This window comes from Artibeus jamaicensis, unplaced genomic scaffold, assembly GCF_021234435.1.
Source record: "Artibeus jamaicensis isolate MK-2021 breed Jamaican fruit bat unplaced genomic scaffold, CSHL_Jam_final contig_432, whole genome shotgun sequence".
In the NCBI taxonomy this organism is placed as follows: Eukaryota; Metazoa; Chordata; class Mammalia; order Chiroptera; family Phyllostomidae; genus Artibeus; species Artibeus jamaicensis.
In genome coordinates, this window is record NW_026521828.1 from 5,825,022 (window position 1) to 5,838,416 (window position 13,395).

Below are 13,395 nucleotides of genomic sequence, written 5' to 3' on the forward strand. Positions count from 1 at the left end.
TTTATCCACACAACTACTACTGAAAAAGAAACAGAACAAACTGTCAGAACCTCAGAAGCTTCTCATGTGCCCCTTTCAAGTTCAAAACACTTATCTCCCACACCCCGTACCAACAGCCACAACCAAAACTCAATTCATTTTTCTTAAGGAAAGTTCATGGACAATTGACTGAGGTTAGCATACTTCTAAAACATTGTTGAATTCACTTATGCTTGACACCTTGGGGGTAACGTGTTCAAAAATGACTTTTAAGAGATCTTAGAGGTTCCAGACCCCTACGGGTATTTTGCAGTCTCTATTCATGTTGAATTTTGACTTGACAGCTATGGCTAATACCTTCTGGTTCCTTCTATGTGCTAGCCATTCAATCCTTATGACTTCATGAGGCTGGTACTATTATTATCGCAAGTTAAATAATGGTCAGGACAGATGTGTCTAAGCTTTCATGTTCTTAACCACGAGACGACTCACTGTCTTCCAAAGTGTGGGACTAAAATTGCAGGAGTAAGGCACAGAAAGTGCTGTAAAAAGGTAAGTAGAGTTACATGCTTCACTGTTCTAAAGAAAGGTAACTTATTTCCAAGAAATGAGTTTCTTGGACACAGGGTAAAAGAATTTTGCATTACAAAGGAAACTGTACTTAAAGAGCTCTGAAATACTCTATTACAAAAGACCATTCAACAGTATGTTTCTCCATTAAAAAAAAAACAACAAAAAAACATTTTATTGTGCCCTGGCTGGTATGGCTTGGGGGATTGAGCACTAGACTCTGAACCAAAGGGTCACTGGTTCGATTCCTTGTTGGGGCACATGCCGAGGTTGCAGGCCAGGACTCCAGTTGGGGTGTGTGAGAGGCAACAATTCAACTCTCACAGATCAACGTTTCTCGCCCTCTCTTTCTCCCTCCATTCCTGTCTCTTTAAAAATAAATAAGTCTTTTAAAATATATATGTTATATTGATTATGCTATTACGGTTGTCTCAACTTCCCCCCTCCTCCCAGTATCCCCATTCCCTCCAACAATCTCCCCTTAGGTCATGTCCATGGGTCATGCATGTAAGTTCTTTGGCTTCTCCATTTCCTATACTGTTCTTAACACCCCCATCTATTTTGTACGTGCCATTTATGCTTCTCACTCCCTGTACCTTTTCCCCCATTCTGTGCATTCCCCCCTCAGCTGACAACCCTCCAAATGACCTTCACATCTATGATTCTGTTCCTGTTCTGCTTGTTGGCTTAGTTTGGATTCAATTGTTATTTGGATTCAATTACTGATAGTTATGAATTTATTGCCATTTTATGTTCACCATTTATTTTTTTCTTATATAATTCCTTTTAGTATTTCATGTAATAATGGCTTGGTGATGATGAACTCCTTAAGCTTTACCTTGTCTGGGAAGCACTTAATCTGCTCTTTCATTCTAAATGATAGCTTTGCTGGATAGAGTACTCTAGGTTGTAGGTCCTTGCTTTTCATTACTTTGAATATTTCTTGCCACTCCCTTCTAGCCTGTAAAGTTTCTTTTGAGAAATCAGCTGACAGTCTTATGGGAACTTATTTGTAGGTAACTATCTGCTTTTCTCTTGCTGCTTTTAAGATTCTCTTTTCACCTTTAACCTTTGGCATTTTAATTATGATGTGTCTGGTGTGGTCCTCTTAGGGTCTAACTTCTTTGGGACTCTCTGTGCTTCCTGGACTTGTATGTCTATTTCCTTCACCAAATTAGGGAAATTTTCTTTCATTATTTTTTCAGGCAAGTTTTCAATTTCTTGCTCTTCCTCTTCTCCTTCTGGCACCCCTATGATTCAGATGTTGGTACATTTAAAGATGTACCAGAGGCTGTAGTCCTATCCTCCTATTTTTTTAAGTTCTTTTTTCTTTTTGATGTTCTGATTAAATACTTTTTCCTATCTTGTGTTCCAAATCATTGATTTGATTCTCGGCTTCATCCCCTCCACTGTTGGTTCCCTACAGATTTTTCTTTATTTCACTTAATGCAACCTTCATTTCTGCTTGAGTGTTTTCTATGCCACTGAAATACCCAATGAGTTCCTGGAGCATCCTGATAACCAGTGTTTTGATCTGAGCATCCGATAGATTGCTTATCTCCATTTCACTTAGTTCTTTTTCTGGAGTTTTGTTTTGGTCTTTCATTCAGGCCATACATCTTTGTCCTCTCAATTTGGCAGCCTCCCTGTGTGTGTTTGTGTATTAGGTAGAGCTGCTTTGACCTTCTGTCTTAGTGTGGCCTGTTGTAGACCAGCACACCTATTAAGTTGTATGGGGCAGAGGGCTCGGAGAGGAGACAATGCCTCTGGAGCTCTGCCCAGGAGGAGGATGTCTCCTGGCACTCACCTTGATGCCAGTCACTTCACCGTCTCCCCGTGTGCTACTGGTGCCCTGATGCTGAACCCCAGAGTGGGTGGGACTACTGAGTCCCAAGTCTGTTGTGAGCCCTTCAAGAGGAGTCTCTGGAGAATCCTGCAGTTTCTCCTGCCACCCCAACACGCACTAATTTTAACAGACCGATGTTATGGGGACTTATCTTCCTGACACCGGAACCCTGGCCTGGGTGGTCTGGTGTGGGGCTGGGATCCTTCACTCCCGAGGCATCCCTCCCAATTTTTATCTACCACACGTGGATGTGGGACCGTCTGTTTCTGTCCCTATGCCCCTCCACCTCTCTGCTCCTCCTGCCGGTGTGGATGAGTGTGGCTTCTTTAAATCCCTGGCTGTCAGACTTCCACACAGCTCGATTTCTGACAACTCTGGACGACACTTACTCTGTAGCCTGCTTGTATTTTTGCTATGGTTACGCGTGGAGGCGGGTGTGTTCACCTACGCGCCCCCCTTTGACTGGATGTCTGTTTCTCTACTTCTTAAACCTTTCGATTCTCTAGTTACTTTTCAATTTTATCATCACTCAAATCTGAATGGTGATCCAATCTGAGTCTAAACAAGGTTCTTTATTTTGATAACAGTGCCCTTATAAACTAAGTTAGGCTTTAAATGATAATCTGACAAACACGTAGTAGAGAGCTGGGCACTTGGAAAAGGATACAGACTTTGTCTTAGATGACATTAAAATGTAGTCAGATGACTGAGGCAAAGATGACTTAAAAATGGTCTGGGACAATGTGGTCATTTGGAAAAGGGTAAAATCAGAGCTGTATGTTAACACCATGCACAAGAGTAAACTCCAAATAGGTTGGAAGGCTAAATGTAAAAAGTGAAATCATACAAGTACTAGGAAAAACACAGAGGTAAATTCCACTTTAACCTCGGTGTGTAGAAATGGCTTTCTGACTGTACTCAAAATCCTAGAGAACTCCAACTGATACAACTTTAAATCCTTGTGCAACCTGGCAAAATGTCCAAAGGTGGGCCTCCAATCCTCTGTCAATCCTAAAGCCACCGCCCCCCTCCACGGACCTCTCAGTGCAGCGGCTGACTGGGAACATTCCCTGCACTTCGGGTCAGTGAATACACAGAAACACACCTGACTTGGCACTTACAAGTGTATATGCCTTCTATCGTTATTAAGTGATAAGTGCTGGCATTAAATAATTCTCTTAAATAATCCTGCAGTGAGCTTGTGTTTAATAGACAACAGGGAAAAAGCCAAGAGGTTAACATCAGCCATGTCCGTGTTGTAAACCTATAAGCGGCTCTCTGCTGCCCACTGCAGCTCTGCAGAGTAATTGCTACAAGATAAAACAGCATAAACTTTTTAAGTCAGAGTCAGTGGCCCAGAGATCAACAGAGATCAATTGCATCTGGGTAAAAGGACGGGTTTTAAAAGGCACATACTTGTTAAAGGGCTGGAAGGTGGAGGCACCTGCAACAAAACTCACTTTAGAGCAGTGCAGGTGGGATGAGGAAACGCCACACCGACAGGGCCAGGGCCAGCGGCCTTGTGAATTATTCCGAAAGGGAATTCTTCATCATTAAAAATAAGCGAAAGCTCGAGTTTTGTCCGAAATCAGACACTTTGTTCTTTCCACAAATCACTTTTAGAAGCCATCAGGAAGTCTGGAGGGAGGATCTCTGGATTTAAGCTGTGGTCAGAACCTGACTCCTATTAAGTCTGATCAGAAAGGTTTTCTTATGAGGACTGATGATGGATCTTTGAGGATTAATCTTGAAAACACTTCCTTGTTTCTTGACTCAAAAAGTCTATTTCCCAAAACTCAATTTAATAGAGATACATTTCCTCATTTTGGTACTGCTTAAAATCTGCCCCCAAATAAGCCCTTTTTAGACCGTGAGCACAGGTGAGGGTTACAGGAAAACACACTATTAGTAAACTACCCTCCTGATGTCGGATGTAGTCAGCCCACTGGTTAGGTCATCACTTTGCTTTGGGAGTTCAGTCATCTGTGTCGTCTGGCTCTGTCTCCTCGGTGTGGCCACAGTTCCGCAAAATCACTTAATTTGCTAGAGTGGCTCACAGAACTCGGGAAAACAATGGACTTACTAGCTAGTGGTTTGGTATAAAGGATACAACTCAGGAACAGCCAGATGGGAGACACACACAGGGTAAGACACACGGGAAGGGGCCATACATGCCCCTGGGTGGGTCACCCCCCTAGTGCCCTCAAGGATCTATCAACTCTGTTCTCTGAACCCCATCCCTTTGGAGTCACAGTGAAATCTTTATCAGGTAAGAATGACTGACCAAATCATCGCTCATTAGTGATTACCTCAACCGCCAGCCCCTTTCTGCCCTTAAGGGGTGGGGTGGGGCTGAAAGCCCCCAACTGACAACCAGGCCTCATCTTTGGAGGTTTTACAAAAGTCACCTTGTTGACATTAAGTCAGATGTGGCTGAAAGGGGATTGTTAGGAATAAAATACACGTTTACCTCTTCTCACTTAGGAAATCCCAAGGGTTGTAGGTACTCCGTGGTTAAGAACTGGACTAACACCAGTTATAAATTTATTACAAATCATATTATCACATCTGCTTAATTCATGTAACACTACATTACAGGCATTTTTCTTCTCAAGATTTTATTTATCTTTAGAGAGGAAGGGAAGGAGAGAAATATCAATGTATGGTTGCGTCTCGTGCGTCCCCTGCTGGGAACTGGCCTGCAACGCAGGCATGTGCCCTGACCGGGAATCGAACCGTGGTCCTATTTGTTTGCATGCCCGCGCTCAATCCACTGAGCTACACCAGCCAAGGGCTGACAGGTACGAAAACGTTTTTCTGGCCAAACCCCCACCCTGTAGCTTTAAAAAAAATTTACCCCTTTCACCTCAACCCCCCGTGGTGCCCAATATAAATGTCATTGCCATGACTTATCTCCTTTTCAATGAGTTCAGTGTACACTACTGCATTAGAAATGCCAAATATATTTAAAGTAATACCCTCTATTTAACATTATTTCTAGTTTCCCAAATTTCGATGCTGCGACACATCTTATATACGTGTGTATGTCTCTAGTAACTTCCTTAATCACTAGAAGAGAATCAGAGGTTTAAAGTTGTTCTGTCCAACGCAGTACCCGCCAGCCACACGTGACTATTTAAATGAATGAAAATAAAATATTTCAGCCTCTCAGCCGTACGGGTCACATTTCCAGCGCTCACCAGCCAGGTGACTGTGGAAACACGGCCGCCGAAGGCCAGGGGCTGCCATGCCGGACAGTGAAAGTGCAGAGCATTCTCAGCACGGCAGAGGTTCTCTGCCAGCCCTGGTTTATGGAGAAGTTCACATAAAAACGCATTCCCTGGATCCCGCGAAAATGATGTAGCAATGTAAACTCCCAGCATGAGTTCTTATATCCACTTTTTGTCAATATCAGATCAATGTTCTGACAGATGAGACGTACGGTTTCATTTACATTTACATTATTAGAAAAGCTAAAGTCTTTTCACATTTTTTTGGCCATTTGTGCTTACTTTTGTTCCTGAATTATCTAAACTTTGTCTATTTTAAGAGTCAAGTTTAAAGATATCCTGTTCCCAATGACCTGTACAACCTAACCAACCATGTGTAGCAAAGAAGACACTTGCACTGTTTCTCTGGTCTCCCAATGAGCACTTCACACAGACATTTATCAGGACAGCAGGAACAGAGCTGACAGAAGAGCTCCTCAGTAAGCGAGAGGCGGTCTGCATTCTCACGGGTGTTTTCTTACAGCGGAGTTGATGGTTTACACTCTCTTTGAAATTAACAATGGCTATCATCGCAGGAGATATTGTTACAAACTTTTATATTTTAAAAGTGATTACATTTACAGAAAAGTCTAGAACAGGAAAAACCAACCCACGGGCCAGGAACCAGAACAGTGGTCCCAGGGTTGGGAGAGGAATGAATGGACAAATGCACAAAGGGAGTCTCTGGTCGGACGGAAGTGTTCTCCTTCCTGACAGGGTGTGAGTTACACAGGTGCACACAAGTATCAAAACTCAATGAACTGCACACATCAGAACAGAAACAGTTTCACTGTACGTAAATTATAAATTTTTTAAAGTTTAAGAAGTATTGTGTTGTTCAGAATATTTAATTGATGGGCAGTAAAAATAATTTTAAATACTTCTGGAACTTCAAATGTGATTTCCTGGCCAGGAAACACACACAGTTCTGTTAAATTGAGAATGGGGTGCAGAGAGTGTATAACACCTGAGCCACGCCACTCGACTGTAGAGCCAACAGCACTGTAGAAAATTCACTGCAATATCAGCAAAATATATTAAGGCATCAGAAAAGCTTTGCTACCATTTAAAAATTTTTCCAAAAAGCCTGCATCAGTGATAGGAAAGCTAAACCAAACACTTTCTGAGAAATCATTTCCCTGACGCTATCAGATATTGATTTAATCTTCCAAGTCACTTCTGCTGAGTTACGTTTCTGAACTTGGCTCATTTTTGCCCCTTACCCTCCTCTTCTGGTGGCACACAACTAGCACAATGGCTAACACGAGCATGTTGAAACCAACAGATTTAGTAACAACAAGCGCCTAAGGAGGGACCAAGAGAGATGCTCCTCTCACCTCCTGCTACCTGTCCACTCCCGCTGTGGCTGCGCGTGTATCACCCCAGCCCATTACCCATCCATCCCAACATGCTCAGCGCGGCGGCTCTTCAGAGGCTAAGCTACAAATCTTGTTCAAGTTCTCCACACATAAGCTGAGACATTATAGTGACTCTTCAAATGACCTTGCTTATGAGATCAGAGGGACGCGTAGAGCACCAAGACTTCTGTCTCCAAAAGGGAAAGCTTGCGTAGTGAAGGATGAGGCCCAGAGACAAAGAAGCAGGAAGGTGTACATTTTCTAGTGTATCAGCTTTGTAAGGAAACAGCTAATTTTGTCATTAAATTCCACATTATATTTCCTTTGGCTCTGGAATCAAGCAGATCTGGGTTTTAGAATCAGTCCTGCCATTTATCAGCTGTGTGTTCTTGGGCAAGTTACTTTACCACTCGGAACGGTTCTCTCAAGGAATGCCAACACTGTAGTATGTTTCATAAGGTGTGTTGTGAAGACAAAATGAAAACACTTTCATTTTGAGCTTAACATTTTAGGCTTAACAGCTTGCACATTCTAGGTACTTAACAAATTATAGCTCTTACCACACACATTTCTGGTCCTTGAGAAGGCTGTGTAACTGATACAAACCCCAATCACTCCTCTCTGTGGCCAAACCACCACCAGGATATCCAGGCAGTCAGTTTTTGCTAACAAGGGACTAACATAAACAGGCAGCATTCCCTAATTCTAAAGTCTGACAAAACAATGTCCCATTATGTGATTTTCAGCAGCCAACCATAGATGAGGTCACAAAAAAGCTAAAAAGGTATATATATATATACAGGTTAGAAAATAATTACACAAGATGAACATATGAAATCAAAGTCGGAGTTCGGGCCAAGATGGAGGCGTAGATAGAAACCCTTTGCTTTCTCACCTGACCAAAAGGAGGAAAAAACCAATTTAAAATCAATAAACAACCACAAGTGCCAGAAAACCAAACTGCATGGAACTCCGACAACCATGGAATTAAACAGTCAAACAGAACCACCAGACCAGTAGCAGCGGACCATAAGGGCAGGGCTGGCTGCGTAGGAGGGGCTGACCTACGGGGAAACTGAGACTCAGAGGTTGCTATGGATTACAGTGGCCAACTCTCCCAGTCTCACATGAGAGTTCATTGGAAAGTGCGATAGAGAAGAGCAGGCGACCAGTTACCTCTCTGGCCCCTCCCCCACAGGCAGCACCAGGCACAGCAAGGAGGGTTGCCCTGCCCAGGGCCCACCCCTTTACAATTTATCAGGGGCCCTGAGCACGGAAATACGGCTCAAATGTAGGAAAGTGCAGAACCTCAGAAAGAGCTAGGCGAGGAGGAGATAGACAATCTATGTGATGGAGAATTTAAAGCTCTGGTTATCAAAATGCTCACAGAACTGGTTGAGCTTCGCTGAAAAATGAAAGAATGAAAGATATTTAAAGTGAAATAAAGCAAAATATTCAAGGAACCAACAGTGACAGGAAGGAAACCAGGACTCAAAGCAACAATTTGGAACAAAAGGAAGGAATTAACATCCAATGGGAACACAATGAAGAAACAAGAATCCAAAAAAATGAAGAGAAGCTGAGGAATCTCTAGGACAACCTAAAATGTTCCAATATCCAAATTATAGGGGTGCCAGAAGGAGAACAACAACAAGAAATCAAACACTTATTCGAACAAATAATGAAGGAAAACTCCCCCAACCTGGTGAAGGAAATAAGACTTTCAGGAAGCCCAGGAAGCCTAGAGAGTCCTAAAGAAGTTGGACCCAAAGAGGAACACACTAAGGCACATCATCATCAAGTTACCCAAGATTAAAGACAAAGAGACAATCTTAAAGGCAGCAAGAAGGATGGAAAGAGTTATCTTCAAAGGAGATCCCATAAGGCTATCAGCTGATTTATTAAAAAACAAAAACCCCCCAACACTTAGAGGCAAGAAGGGTTTGGAAAGAAGTATTTGAAGTCACAAATGGCAAGGGCCTCCATCCAAGATTACCCTTCCAGCAAAGCCGTCACTTAGAATAGAAGGGCAGATAAAGTGCTTCCCAGATAAGGTTCAGTTAAAAGAGTTCATCGTCACTAAGCATTATTATATGATATATTAAAGGAACTTATCTAAGAAAAGGAAGATCAAAAACGTGAACAGTAAAATGACAACAAACTCACAACTATCAGCAAATGAACCTAAAAAAAATAAAAGCAACAAAAACAAAAACGAAGCAAACTAGAAGAGGAACAAAATCAGAAATGGACATAACATGGAGGGTTTTCAGTGGGGAGGGGAGAAATGGGGGGGAAGGTACAGGGAAAAAGCATAATCGGTAGGCATCAAATTGATGGGGAGAGGTCAAAAATGGAATAGGAAAGAGAGGACTCACAGAACTTGTATGTACAACCCATGGACATGAACTGAGAGGAGGCTAGAGGGTTGGGGGTGGAGGGGGGATTAAAGCGGAAAAATTGGGGAAAATGTGACAGTATAATCAGTAAAATATAATTTAAAAAATCGAAGTCCACGAAAAAATGGAAACTTTTCTGCTAAGCAGACACATTCTAGGCTTCCTTATCATGCTATTGATTTATCTTGCATGCATCCGTACTAAAGCAATGAAGATACAGATGGGCAAGTTATTCTTAACCACAGATGAAGTGGTCTATAACAGGGCCAGCCACATTTACTCACTTTAAAAAGCAGTTTACATGGAAGATCATGCACAAGTAAACAAACAAACAATCCCCAAACTACTTACCTGCTTCTCTTCATCTGGCATATTTTTTTCCAGTTCCATCAGGTATTCTTCATGGAACTCAGAGGAATTCACACCATCATCAGGTTTGTCCTCAACCCTGACCACACCTGGCTCCTCCTCAAAGGAGGCGCTGCAGTCATGAAAGTGCTCCTCTTCTCCCTGGTCCTCCTGCGGATGAGCCTCAACCTCCCTGAGCAGCTTGCTCTGGGGCTGGTGGTCTTTGGGATGAGAAACGGGAGGGACGGCACACTCTGCTCCCTGGGGATCTGTAACTTTCAAACCATTGAACAGATCCTCTGGAACCCCACCATTTTCTGACTTCTCCCCCATGATGAATCAGTGAGGGGGATGAAGATGGCTCTGGGAAAGGAGAAAACACGTTTGGTAATGGTGCTTATTCTGATAAGCAATCCTATCATGTTTCAAAACACACCCTAACTTCCTTTCATTAGAATTCATTATATTAGGTTATTATGAGTCCTAATAATATGAGTCCCATTATAAATAATGACAAACTGATATCCCTTTCAGAAATTCTTATAAACAAAAGAGACCGATTTTAACGTGACTCTTCCACTCCCACTGCTCGCATTTTGTCGGGTTAACAAGAAATAGGCACAAGCTAAAACGCCAAGATACAGGAAACGACCCTAATCTTTATTCAAATGAACAGCTAGGTTGTAAATAAGAAAATACTCCTCGTCCTTCCAACATCACCACACGAAGGGCAAGAATAAGTTTCTGATGGAGCTCAAAATGCAATCGGTGCCCAGGGATCATTAATTTCACCCAAATCCGTTAGATCAAGCCCATGCTGGTTATACTGGAAAGGGAGCCCTGGCGCTGTTCCAAATCAGGATCCCCGTGGGGGTTAAAATTAGGCACAGCATAACACCTGGAACGCTTTGGCCCAGAGCTTAGACGCCACAATTCTGATTTATTGGTTTGGCGTTGAGTTAGGGCATCTGTAGTTTTCAAAGGCGTCCCAGGTGATACTAATATGCAGCCAACTGAGAACCACTGCGCGAGAAGCTGAGTCACACCGTCACCGCCCCACCCCTCCGGTCGCAGCAAAACCACGCTAACGACCTTTGTGTCGCGACAAGCTACACAATTTCGCCCCAGCTCGTCCCAACCAAACTTAAAACAGCAACATTTAAATGAGGAGACTTAACTGGCACAGCAATGTTTTGCTTCTGCGCACTCCCAGGCCTACCGGAAGAACGCAGGAGTTGAAGGCCCCAGAATAAAGGACCGCCCCGCGCTCCCCAACCTCGCACCTCGACTGCGACCCCCACTGCCAAATAGAAAGACCCAGGTGCTTACTCACAGGTTCGCAGCTCCTCTCCTCTTCACCTTCCTAGCCTCTGAGATCCTTTTACTTCCGTTCAGTCGAGTGCATTTCCGTCGGCGCCGACCAATGGCGTCGCTGTTGGCAGAGCATCCTGGGAAATGTAGTGGAACGACGCTGTGTGACGTCACCGTACGGACTGCAAAGTGAGTGATGGTTGCCATCTTGGGTTACGGCAAGACTGCGCGTTAGGACTCAGGAAGAAAAGAACAGAGGAAGGCTGGTTCTATGGTGTTCCTTTTCCTCCTCCACTCCTCTCATATTCTAACAGTGTATAGAAGAATCCTGAAGCATAAACCTTGTCCAAAAATAAAATTTTCCCCTCTAATGGTCTTCAACGTGTGCCTTTCAAGAGGACATTATGAATATATTCGGAGCATTTGGGGGAAAGTTTATTTAGAAATGATTTGGATGTTAATGATTTAGTTGAACTTATAAACTTTTATTTAAATTTATTTAAATCACTTGCTTTTGGATTGGACATTAAACAGCTGACCATCATGTCATTATTTTTGTTGTTGATTAATTTTGTAACAGAGGTAACATGAGTTTATTTGATTAGTAAACCCAGATAAAGCTGTACATTTGCAGTACGTTCAATACTGGGAACTCTAAGACATGACTGTTTTTGTTAAACTAGTATCAAAGATTATCCCAGGTCATGCAAAATTGAAAAATATTTGGGTTAGTTTCTATATTTCTGAGCACATACTTAATTTGTATAGAGCTTGCTTGTCTTTAAACCAATGGAACAGAGCTTTTTACAAGTTAACTTTGGTAATACCATCCAGAGGTAGAGAAAGGTCACATATCTATACAATCATATATGGGCATACATAAATGGACAGATACAGAGACCTTGTCAACTTTTTAGCCATGTCTCAGGTACCAAACTCAAAAGGAGCGTTACATCCACATTCTGTTTCATCTCAGATTCTGGACATCTCAGATGTCCAGAGTCTGTAACTGAAGATTCATATCTGCATGCCGTAAGGTATTTTTAGAGCTATGTTTGGAGTCATTTCGTATCTAAAAAGCTTCTGCACACCAATGCCTTCCGTTGAGATTTTTTCCTTTTCAAGTGTGCTCCTTAAGGTGGACTTACCTGAAACCAAGTTTCCCCAGAATAGCCATTATAATTCCAAATATCCAAAGGTTCACCCGTTTTTCAAGAACAGCACAAAACCCTGGTCCAAGGACAAGGTGTAACCTGTCTCGCTTTTGGATTCCCTAAAACAGTTTACTTACAAGGGGCCCTGTTTTCCAATGTGTTTTCCCTACTTCTAAACAGCTCAGGTGACTTCCCTAGAAACTTCAACAGAAACATACCAGAAAAAAACAAAAAACCCAGAAATGGAAAGCAAACATGCCCAATAGAGTTGGACAGCTCTGAAGGCAAAGAGAGGGGAGCTTGTAACGGAGAAGCACTTACCCCAAGAGCCCCACGCTGGTGAGAAAGTAGCGAGCACAAAGAGCTCTTTGGGTGCTGGCACCTGGTTTGCTCACCGGCCCCGGGGTTGCAGGGGTTCATCTCCTTTGGGCCTTGTTCAGGTGCCATGAAATGTCAAAGGTCCAGAAATAGCCTAAGTAAGACCATGAGTCACTGAAGTGGTGATTAGTAAAAATGTATCATGCACACACCAAAAAGACAGCTTGCAAACCAGCAGCATTCAAAACACAATGAGGCTCAGCGTACAGTCTTATAAAGCAGATTATATAGTGAGTGAGGAAGCAGCGACTGTTTATTTTCCCCAGTGATTGGCCATAAGCTAAATTAATGACTAAACTGGTTTTATCTGCTCAGGGAAACTTCAAGGCTGGTCTCCATTTGCTTCCAATTTTGCCAATAAATTGTTGGATGTTGCTAAAGCATAGAGCACAAAGCAAGAAACAGGTTTCTACAGATGGAAGCTCACGGATCAATTCCTAGAACCCTGGAGACTGTGTGTCTTAGCACTGACGGCCACACTGTAAAAGGGAAAAAAATTTTTTTCATTGAGAGGGTAGTTCTATTGTTATTTCCCAGGGTAGAGACCATGTCTGCCTTGCTTACAAATGAATATCCTCTGTTACCACGTGGGTGAGTGATCCTCTTCAAGGAATTACAGTCCAAATACTGGACATTCAGTGCTCTGATGAATTGCGTAAAGAGATTTGGAGACTTCTGGAATTACTTTACGGGATTGTTGTAAGAATTAAATGGTGCCGTGGCTTATCTGAAACACAGAAAGTGAAGTGCTTGAAAAAGTAAAAAATACTATTAACAGCACTT

The 13,395-nt window shown here is 42.6% G+C and overlaps 1 protein-coding gene across 3 annotated transcripts in view; it reads right to left on the reverse strand.

Annotated features, from left to right (window-relative positions):
• Positions 1-11,272, reverse strand: part of TTC1 (tetratricopeptide repeat domain 1) — a 29,870-nt gene extending 18,598 nt beyond the window's left edge. For 2 of the 3 annotated variants that reach the window (XM_053665904.1, XM_053665903.1), the window contains exons 1-2: positions 11,103-11,246; positions 9,773-10,132 (exon numbers count right to left, since the gene is read on the reverse strand). In XM_053665904.1, the coding sequence (XP_053521879.1) occupies positions 9,773-10,102 (330 nt within the window). In that variant the 5' untranslated portion in view covers positions 10,103-10,132; positions 11,103-11,246. Of the gene's footprint in view, positions 1-9,772; positions 10,133-11,102 lie in introns of all 3 variants that reach the window. The other variant, XM_053665902.1, reaches the window with a different exon arrangement.
• Between the last annotated feature and the right edge of the window lie 2,123 nt (positions 11,273-13,395).